The 11,438-nt window shown below is 41.8% G+C and overlaps 1 protein-coding gene across 1 annotated transcript; it reads left to right on the top strand.

Moving 5' to 3' along the window:
* Window positions 1-4,966: 4,966 nt before the first annotated feature.
* On the top strand, window positions 4,967-10,307 carry Ppp1r3c (protein phosphatase 1 regulatory subunit 3C). Its single transcript, XM_008849600.3, has 2 exons — window positions 4,967-5,110; window positions 7,639-10,307. Exons 1-2 carry the CDS (start codon window positions 5,097-5,099, stop codon window positions 8,576-8,578), a joined length of 954 nt encoding a protein of 317 aa, XP_008847822.1. The 5' UTR covers window positions 4,967-5,096; the 3' UTR covers window positions 8,579-10,307.
* Window positions 10,308-11,438: the final 1,131 nt, after the last annotated feature.

Raw genomic sequence — 11,438 nt, 5'->3', positions numbered from 1 at the left:
TGTCCATGCTGAACACCAGTAGTAGGATTGTCCCCATGAATAGCCACTGCAGCCCAGCCTGGGTGACATAGTGAGACTCCATCTCTTTAAGAATTAAGTTCCCAAGTAGCTGAGACTACAGGCACATATCGCCAATGAGCTAACACGAGTTTTTCTAATCTCCTAGATTGATTTTGAACAAAATTAGACACCTGAATGCTGTAAAATGAAATGAGCAATGGGGAGGGATTGTTCATTCATCTTGAAGGTTGTGTCTACAAGTTGCTTTAGGATACTTTTCCCTTTGACCTCACCCCCAAATGCCTCCCTGCACACCATCCAGCTAAAATTCTTACCTTTAGCCAAATTGTTCTTTTAATTACTTAATATGTTCTCTTCCTCTTTGGTTATCTTGATAGTCAAAGGCCTCTCCATTCTCTAAAGTCTAGAAAGACCTGGAACAAATGTATCTAAAGTTCACACTACCCTTTTGTTACTCAGCCAACCTAGTATGGTTACATCTTTTAACCTCCACCTTTCTTCCCAACAGATTACTAGAGAGGCTGAGAATATCAAAGTATGTGTGCACGCATGCGTGCGTGTGTGCATGCATGCATGCATGTGTATTTCAGTATATATATATATATATTTTTTTTTTCTCTATATTTTTTTCCTTGTACCTCCTCACCTTGCCTGGGATGCCTCATCTGTCTCAGGCACTGTTCTGGACTTCACTCCCCATTGCTAATAAGAATAGTGCCTTCACACCTGCATCCTGATTCTCTGCTCTTAGAGACATACTTTGTAGGTGGGACATAAAATAAAAACTCAAAAAATTTTAGGTAGTGAAAATTATACTTGAAAATCCTTCAGTTCAATTGAATGACGCAAGCATAGTTTACTTAGCAACACTTTAAACTTTTAGAATTTTGGATTTGCACTTAATATAATTCTTCTCATGATGAAGATGTTATTCAATATAAAGGCTTTTTAAAAACATTAAATGTCTTTATTTCATTGTCAATATAACACGATTTTTGTGCTTTTTAAATTGTACTTTGTTTTTATTTTATGTGTATGAATGTTTTGCATGCATGTATGTAAGTGTACCCATGTAGTGCAATTGCCTGCGGAGGCTAGAAGAGGGTGTTAGATCCTCTGGAACTGGAGTTATGGATGGCTGTTAGCTGCCTTGTGGGTGCTGAGTACTGAACCCAGGTCCTCTGCAAGAGCAGCCAGTGCTCCTAACTGCTGAGCCATCTCTCCAGGTCTTTGTGTGTGTTTTACATTAAATCTTTTTTCCATTTCAGTATTAGATACTTCTTTTCCTTAAACTTGCTCTTCCTCAGACATGAAAGACTCAATTGTTAGCTGTTTGACATCTAAGCACAATATTAATGTAGGTGATAAGACAAAAATCTAATAAACGCATGGAGAAAGATGACCCCTCAAGGATTCAGAACCAGTGCTTACATCCGAACAAGTGTGGCTTGCTAGATTCTGAACAAAGACTGTGTTCTTCCTATTTCATGTGCTTTGGATTCTCATAGGGGCTACAAAATTTAATATTTGCAAATTTCTATAAAACAGCACCTAGACCTAAGTAAGTACTATGGAAAAGATTTTTAATTGTTGCTTTAAAATTATGTTCATTCACCCAAAGTTGGTGTTTCCATCCAATGTGACCAATGAAGAGAGAGATTACTTTTCACCAAGGCACATGAATGGACACTTCTTCTCAAATGAAGAATTTCTGTTCCTTTTAACCCATATCAATAGTTCTCCACCTCACTGATGGAATGTAAGTTATGGTAAGTTACGGATTTTGTCCCAGCTGTAGTGAACTATGCTTTTAATTAAAACTAAATTATTGGTGTGTATGTGTGTGTGTGTGTGTGTGTGTGGTGCATGTGTGTGCACGTGTGTGCCATGATGCATGTGTGGCAGTCAGAGGACAAATTTCTTTCCTTCTATCTTTACATGTGTTCTCAGATTTCCAGGTGTTTGTGGCAAGTGCTTTTACTTACTGAGCCATTTCCCTGACCCCAAGTACTGACATTTCTATATGAATGCCTATAAGGTTAAATTCTCAAGTTTGCTGACCAGTGACTGAGAAAAGGCAAAGTGTTAGAAAATGTATTGGTAGGGCTGGGAAGATGGCTTGGTTAGTGAAGTGCTGCTGTGCAAGCATGAAGACCTGAATTCGATCCCTGGTATCCACATAAAAATCTGATTGTGGTGGTGCCTTCCTGTAATCATAGAGGTAGGGAGATGGAGACAGGAGGATCTTTGGGCCTTACTAGCCAGCTAATTTTGCCAAATCAGTGAGTTCCAGATTTAGTGATACCCTGTATCAAAAAATAAGGTGAAGGGAGATTGAAGAAGACAGCTGCCTTTTACACGCACATGCACATATGTGCATCCCCACATACACACACAAGAATATGTACACACACATGCCTCTTTCTCTCTCTCTCTTTCACACACACATACACAAAAGAAGAAAAAGAAAATGAGCTTCTAATGAAAGCTGTAACCTTTTCAAGGTCAAAAGGGCTGTGATTTGTGAGTCTTGGTAACTGTGGAATGGTGCTGGAAATCCTGCACTGCTCAGTGATCTCTAGTCCATAGACTTATTATGCTGAGATATGTAAGACAAAGCAAGGCCTGAATGCTGCCAAACCACACTTGGAGAAAGCCCACAAATAATAAAATTCTCCACAGCTCCTGGTCCTCTCCATCTTCATTGACGAAATCTCTAACTAAAAAACACGAACTCCATTCCAGTTCCCCTTATCCTATAATGAAGGGCAGTAAAAACCAGGACGGAGCCTGAAGGAGAGGTCTGGATCATTTAACTTAGAGGTTATGGTGACTTCTCAGTGCTGTTTTCCCTGAAATTGCAACAGAGTGACTTTGATGGCGTTAGTCAACACCAGGGGGCAGGAGAGAGAGCAGAGTCGATAGACCATGTACAACTTAACTCCAGAAGGTGGGTGGGAGGAATCCGTTTAAGCTCACAAAAACTTCCCTTACGGTTCTTGGCACCCAGCATGGGGGGGGGGGGTTGAATCTGAAAGCCTGAAAATTTTTTTCAAATGTGTTTCTTAATTACAAGAGTGTTCTGTGTTCTTGTTTAAAAAAATTAAAAGCTACAGAGAAGCAAAAAGAAAACATTTAAGCATGTACACAGATACTATCCCTAGATAAACACTAACATGTTGGTAGAGCATATTCTATTTCTTATTCACGCACGTCTTTCCCTCCCAAATGGGATCAAATTAAATTATTATTTTATGCTCTTTCAAAGCTTTAACTGGTAATAGTCACTCTTTAACTCAATATGTGATTATGGATAGAGGAAACGCCTACCCATGGCTCTGTCTAACTTTGGTTCTGGTCTACCCAACCCCCTGGCAGGCAGCTCACATTTGTTGGGATTTAGATTTCTTAACTTTGAAATAGAGTTTGATGCCAAGGATACACAAGGTATCTTCACCTCTCTCATTCTAATGAGTAATTTAAGGAAGTCAGTATGGGGCAGGTGGTGGTTATTAACCTAGCAACAGGCAGCAGGTTCAAATCCCAGCTCTACTTTTGAGGTCCTGGACAGGTTTCTTGATCTCTAAGTGGTTTCCCTTTCTGTAAGATGGGACCAGTGACCTGGCATGCTGTGAGAATTAAATAGGTAACACAACAAAATATTTAGAAGTGTTTGGCACATGGCAAGGCTCAGTAAACAATGACTTTATCCCTACTTTGCTCAGGTACCAACTTTCCTGGGGTGAGGGAGTAAAAACGAATACTGATGAATCAAATATTCACGCTGGCCATGGTGCTAATTTGCACAATCTTGTTTATTCCTCAAAACAAATTTACTATCTCCATCACACCAAGAAACTGAGGTTAGAACGTGCCCAGATTTGGGTATGTAGTAAGTGTCAAACTGAAAGGTTACCCTTTAGCTACTTCTGGCAGACTTGAGAGCAGCAACAAGACAGGTCATTACTCAGTTCATTTCAAAATTAAAGCCCAGGCACGAAGTATCATCTTTGGTGATATTCAATAAGACCTTTTTTGTTCTTCATTTTAACAACGCTTCTGTTTAACAGTTATTTAAAGGACACAGGAAGTTTTGTACATTCCAACTGACTGCTGAATAACCAGGCAGAGCAGAATTATGTTTTACAAACATAATTTATACTTCACTTACAAATTCAATTTTATATGTAACTGTACAACTGAGTTTTTGATTTTTTTTTTAAACCTCACTGTCAGAACCCAGTCAAGGAGTTGGGGTCCACTATTAGCCCTAATCGAAGTGAATGAGGATGGTAATTTGATTTCATGCTATAGCTCTCTCTTTCAAGGAAAAAAATTGAAGAGATCAGCATACTAAGGGCCTGCTTAGATTGGTTGTCCAGGCTGGGCTTGAATTCTCTATCCTCCTGAGGTCCTGGAGGGAAGGGCTGTATGGCACCACCTCGTTTTATGGGCTTGCATATTTTCCTACTTAAGTTGTTAGAGAAGGTCACTCCTGACAGTCACTGCCTTTGAGTGGTTGCATGATCGATCTGTGGATTCACAGTTAAAAAAAAAAAGTCAGTCATCTTCTGCTTGAGCACGCAAAACAATAAGCAAAATAAGCACTTTAAATATCATATACACTGGGTAGAGCCACTACTTTCTGTGCTCAGATTCAACTAGGCACAAACCACAGTAACACACCCCCCGGCTGGGATGAGCGGGCGCGGCCGGGAGAGGCTGGGAGAGGCCCTGCTAGCTCTCTGCCAGTGCGCTACGTGTCCGGCCGGTTCCAGGCACTCGGCTCGGTGCCTGGGGCCGCGGAGTCCCCGGGCCCCAGCTCCAGCACGCTCTGGGCACATCCAGCCCCGCGGCGATCACGTTCGGCTGACAGGAGAGCTGGTTGGCCGCGCCCTCGTGCCTGCGGCCCGCTGATTGGCCCAAAAGATAAGTTCACGTGGTTGGGCGCTGATAAGCGGCCGCTGGGCTCTGCTCCCCAGTCGGCTAGCGCGACCGCTGCATCCGCCTGGTGTTGGGCTGCCGACTGGGCCAACTCGGGTGCGGCTGTCTTGTCGCCGCTGTCTCTCGGCCGGATGAGTTGCACCAGGTAGGTTAAGTGCAAATCTGCGCCCAAGCCGAGGGGAACATGCAGCCGTGGGGACGCAGGGGGGCCTTTGTGGCTTCTCTGCAGATGGAGACCCCAGGAGAGGGCAAGTTGATGGCTGCCTCTAGCGCCCCGCGGGTCTTCAAGGGGTGGAATTTGTGCAGTTTCTTAGAGCCTATTCTGCCTTGTGTGAGTTCCCTCTTGTTGCGACTGTTATCTTTGGGCTCAAAAGTCCCAAGAACTCTGGTAACCTGAGACGGCACTCTGACATTGCGGGTTTGGGTATTTAGGCTGGGGGGCAAAAGTTACCGGGCAATTTTGCATTCATGCGTTCTCGCCTAATTGCCTTACCCCGGTTTGCCATAGAAAACGGTCTCAGTTTGAGCAAACTGTTATTTTTAGTTATTGGCTGGGACTTAAAATTCCACATACTAAACTTTCTATAAATGAAGAAGCGCAAAACCAAGCAAATAACTAAGCCAGCCAAGCAACCAAAAACATCCTCATGCAATTTAATTGCTTCTCCAGAAGTGACTTAGCTGAAGAATTCTCCCTTCCTCAGATCCTGCCTCTTAACTGTTGCTATACAAATACAGTGTTAGCTTTTGTTTGCTGTAAGTTTGTGTCTCCTAGAAAAACTTAAGTGCTAATAACGTTTGTGAATATTCTTTAGGATCCACTGTGTGGAAATGATCACTGACCTACGTGCTTTAGTGCTGCTCTGAAGAGAATTATTAAAGCCAGATGACATGATCAAAATACATGGTTTTCATGTGTGAAACTTTCTCAAAGAATAAATAATTAAAAAAAAAATAAAAACCAAGCCGGGCACTTGGGAGGCAGAGGCAGGCGGATCTCTGTGAGTTCAAGGCCGGCCTGATCTATGTAGTGAATTCCAGGACAGCTGGGACTACAGGGAGACCCTGTCTCAAAAAAAAAAAAAAAAGACAAACAAACAAACAAACAAACAAAAAACCAGACTGAAACATGTCATGAACTCCATTCCCACATGTCTCTTATAAGGCTGAAATTTGGGAGGAAAATCCTAATTCTTTAAACTTTTCAATTATAGTGAGGGATAAAGAAATATCTTGATGGATGATTCTTGGTTTAATATTAAATATCTTTATTGTCTTCCTACTTATAAATGCCCATTGCCAAAACAGTAGAGAGGACCAAAGAACAAGGGAGTAGATTAATTCTGTCACGCAGTGATAATTGTTAACTTTTTAGGGTTTTCCCTGTAAAGTTTTCCAGCATTTATAAGTGCATACATCTAATATATTTTTCTAAAGCAGTTCAATTTTCATGTAATCAGTTTTTTTTTTGTTGTTTGTTTTTTGAGGCAGGGTCTCCCTGTAGCTACAGCTGGCCTGGAACTCACTATGTAGACCAGGCTGGCCTTGAGCTCACTAGATCCGCCTGCCTCTGCCTCCCTGTTCTGGGATTAAAGGGGTGCACTACCACGCCTGGCCATGTAATCAGTTTTTTAAAAAAATACATTTTATTTTGTGTATATAAGGTATATAACAGTTTGCAAGATACATATACAGTGAAATGGTTGTTATAGTGGAACAATGAACATGTCCATTAGCTCACACAGGCAGCCGGGTTTTCCATTTTTATGTGACTTGTCACAGGCATCTGAGATAAATGTTATTTAAAGTTTTTCCTTAAGTACATAAGCTATCAGCTTGCATTTCAGTTGTTTATGAAAACTGAGGAAAACTTTGATAGTCAAAAGAATTCTGACTTCCACTTCTCTTAAACTGCATGAGATTTTGTTAATTGCTACTTTTGTTTCTTTTTAAGTGGATTACTTTTCTAGAGAATTCTAGAGAAGCATAACCAGTTTAAGAGCAAAAATAAGAAATAACAACCAGAGAAGCAGAGGTTGTGGATCTATGTTTCTGGAGGAACTGGGGAAGCTTTAAGAATATATTTACCCTCTTGACCCCATGCCTACAAAGCTCTGCTGAAGTGGTTCTAAGTCCCAGAGATGTGATTTTTTTTTTTTTTTTTGTCTTTTTGAGACAGGGTCTTCCTGTAGCCCCAGCTGGCCTTTAATTCACTATGTAGACCAGGCTGGACTCTGCCTCCCAAGTGCTGGAATTAAAGGTGTGTGCCACCACACCCCGCTGAGATCTGATTTTTTTTTTAAACAGAAAGAGATTCCCTAGGTTGCAGTGACCAGGAGAGGTTTAAGAACCATTAGTCTTGAACAGAGAGAACCATTCTTAGAGCTGTGTTAGGCACCATCAGATCCAACGCTTTTATTTCTCAAATGGGGAAACTGAACCCCATTCTGAGATTTTCAGGCAGGTTACACGTAGCTCAGTAGTTAGTCAAGGACATAGAGAATGCAGATCAATCACCTGACAGTTGTCTTTTTTCCCCCTGACAGCACCTTCTCAATACAGCATTAGCTGTAACTTAGCCAGAACAAAAATCCTGTGTTCTCATTTGGGATCAGGGGACAGACAGCAGTTTCAGATCTAGGTGATAACCCCTCCCTTCCTTTTGCATTCCAGAATGATCCAGGTGTTGGATCCACGTCCTTTGACAAGTTCAGTCATGCCAGTAGATGTGGCCATGAGGCTTTGCTTAGCTCACTCACCACCTCTGAAGAGTTTCCTGGGTCCCTACAATGACTTCCAGCGAAGAAATTTTGTGAATAAACTGAAGCCTCTGAAATCATGTCTCAATCTCAAGCAGCAAGCCAAGTCACAGAATGAATGGAAGCACTCGCACGACCAAGCCAAGAAGAGGGTGGTGTTTGCTGACTCCAAGGGCCTCTCACTCACTGCTATCCATGTCTTCTCTGACCTCCCTGAGGAACCTGCGTGGGATCTCCAGTTTGATCTCTTGGACCTTGATGATATCTCCTCTGGCTTAAAACTTCACGAGGAGAAAAATTTGGTTTTAGATTTCCCTCAGCCTTCTACTGATTACTTAAGTTTCCGGAACCGCTTTCAGAAGAACTTTGTATGCTTGGAGCACTGCTCTTTGCAAGAGCGAACAGTGAGTGGGACAATCAAAGTGAAAAATGTGAGCTTTGAGAAGAGGGTTCAGGTCCGTGTCACCTTCGACACCTGGAAAACCTTCACGGATGTGGACTGTGTCTACATGAAGAATGTTTATGGCAGCTCAGACAGTGACACTTTCTCCTTTGCCATCGACTTACCTCCTGTTATTCCAACTGAGGAGAAAATTGAGTTCTGTGTTTCTTACCATGCTAATGGGCAGGTCTTCTGGGACAACAACGAGGGTCAGAATTACAGAATTGTCCATGTGCAATGGAAACCTGATGGGGTGCAGACACAGATGGCACCCCAAGACCGTGCATTCCAACAGGTGCCCCCTAAGACCGAGTTAGAATCGACAGTCTTTGGAAGTCCAAGGCTGGCTAGTGGGCTCTTCCCAGAGTGGCAGAGCTGGGGGAGAATGGAGAACTTGGCCTCCTATCGATGAATTAGGCAATCTACTGACTGGTCTTGTTCTCTCCTAATCCTCATGGGATTTTAGGTCTATATTGCTCAACATTAGGAAGTCTTTGTTACCTTCCATCAGTAGGTTTAGGTGTGAGCTGTTGGGGCCTGGCTATAGAAAATATAGCCACTTGAGAATTTAGTGTTGGGGTTGATATGGGTGATGCTACCCAGTCTTGTTTTGGAGGAACAAATAACAGTCTGGGAACTATTTTTCATAAAGGTAATCCATTCTTAGTTCCCTTCTTCCTTCCCTCTCAGTTCACTAGCTTTTACCCAGGATAAGGAAAAGTTGAAGGGCAATTGATGGTGAAAGAAAGCTGTGGTAAAGGTGTGAGGAATGTGTGAAAGGTATACACTGAGGGTTCTGAAGCTCGAGTCAGAGGAGCAGGAGGTCTGATACTTAACCATTGGTGGGAAAGCGTAGGTTATTTTGTGCTTCAAAGTTGATTGCACAATTTTCTCCTGAGGAAATAAAGAGGGGAAAGAGATCTATTCTATGTATTCTGGCATAGAAAAATAAACTTAAAGGGTGTTGGATGATATTCGGGGAAGATGAACTATAGTTCTGAAGAATCAAGATCTTGAGGGCTAGCTTGGTTGGTAGGGTGTACTTGCCTAGCAGGCTTGAAGCCCTGAATTCAATGCCCAGCACTGTAAAACTGGGCATAGTAGCATATGCCAGGAATCCCAGTACTTGGGAGGTAGAGGCAGGAGGATCAGAATTTCAAGGTCATCCTTGGGTACATAAGAAAAGATTGAGGCCAGCTTGGGCTACATGAAACTGTCTCAAACTAACAACAATGACAACATAAACTAACAACAATGACAACATAAAGATCTTAAGTGAATCTTTTGCATTTAAATAATGTTCTATCAAAAATCCTGCTTTGGGGGAATGTATAAGCAAATCTAGCTTTGCAGTCTTAATACATAAGTGATGTTGTAATCAAGACATCATTCTTGGGTTCTTGGTATAGAATGCTGCCTGACATCAGTCATGCTGTCACCAATGACTAACAACATGTAGGGACTCCATGTCATGTCAAAGATAGCTCTTTTTCAGTGCCTTGATTAAACCAGAACACTGTATCTGTTTAACCCAGTTATCTAATAACTCATGAGTTTCTGGCCTTATATGAAGGTCGACTTGCTGGCATTCCTCCCAAAATACTGTTGTCTTTGGGAGCGTTGTCAGTGTTTGCAACTCACATCCTTCATATTGAAGGTGACTCATCTTTCTGCCACACTTTTTCAATGTGATGTTTGAAGTGGTGACTGACAACTAGAGTCTCAATGCAAGAATCCAATACCTTGCACATAAAAATAGCAATGTATCTTGTGCCTACTTTTGTCTTACTCTTTTAATTTCAAGTCAAATACTTTGTTTTTTCTTTAAAAAATGGATATGAATTATTTTGGATGTGAATTGTTTTGTGTGGCATAAATCCATCCTGTGACATTTTGAGAATGGAAGTCCTGGAATCTTTGCTGTTGTCATCGTGCATGTCCTTTGAGAGGTGTTAAGAAAATGCAGTGAATTTGAACATGTGTGATCTGCCATGCTGGAAAAGCATCATTGGAGTAACTCTGCTATGACAGTATTTGAGGTTTGCCTATCATCCATAAGTTCTCTGCTGTAAATATTTCACTGTCTTTAGCTATCCCTTATAAGCTTCTCACTTTAAAGAATAAATGTGCTTGATAAAAGACCTGAGAATGTTTTCTTTCTCAAAGCTGCAGTCAAAAAAGAAACCCATCAATTGAAGTTCTCCTGCTTTGTTGAACAGCAACCAAGCAAAGCAAGTTAGGATCGGGAAGTGGATCCAATTGACTGTTCACATGCTCTAGCCTTATTAGTGACCACATGTCCTTCCACCTGATAACTGGGGCCCAGGTCCAGAGGCAGTGAGTTGAACTGCTATAACTGTCCCTATCTGTGGTAGACATTAGAGTCTCAGTGCATCACTAGATGAGACTAGAGACTAGAGTCTCATCACACATGCTACCTGCTGGGTCAGGGTTATCTTAGGGGCTACTGTCAGCTTTGAAATGGGGGAGGAGATGATGTGTGAAGAGCTGGAGTGGCTTGTGTTTTTGAGCTCTAGCATCTTCCTGAGCTTGGAGCTGTAGACAGGAGCCCAGGAAGGGGCCATGGGCATTAGTCTCAGACTGGAGAAGAGGCACAGCTTTTTGGGGTAAGTCAGCAGGTCTGTGAACCTGAGTTGCTTTTCCAGTTTTTCTTAAAATTTCCATAAAAGGAAAACTATCTTAAGTTGAGGAGGTAACCAATGACTAACCTACTGGAGATGCCCAGTTATAAAGAATGAACCTTTATGTCATAGTATCCTCTGCATCAGGGGCTATAAATTATAAATATGACTACAGATCTATTTTATTTGGTACACAGATTTTTGTTTTGTTATTTTTGAAACAGGGTCTAACTGTATAGCCCTGGAGGGTCTGGAACTCACTGTGTAGACTAGGTTGGATTCTAACTTGAAGTGATCCTCCTGTCTCTACCTCCTGAGTACTGGAATTATAAGTGTGTGCCTATGCACTTGTATTGACATAGAACTTCTTAAAAAAAATCCAAAACAACAAAAAACCTGTCAAGATATAGCAATAAACAGACTACATAGCAGACTATATAGCAATAAGCAGACCTTTTTTTCCTTTAAAAATCGCAAGCTCTTTCCTCATGGCAAAAACTATGTGGCATTGAATAGCATCCACCCCCTTTAGCTGGGGTGTGCTGTCCTTAATAGAGTGTTGGCTTAAGTCTCTACCCATGGCTGTGTTCCCGTATACTACTGACTGGTCTCTAAAGGCAGTGGAATTCG

Source organism: Nannospalax galili, unplaced genomic scaffold (genome assembly GCF_000622305.1).
Source record: "Nannospalax galili isolate Female #2095 unplaced genomic scaffold, S.galili_v1.0 scaffold384, whole genome shotgun sequence".
NCBI lineage: Eukaryota > Metazoa > Chordata > Mammalia > Rodentia > Spalacidae > Nannospalax > Nannospalax galili.
Note: the sequence above shows the minus strand (reverse complement) of the source record. Positions and strands in the feature narration are given on the sequence as shown.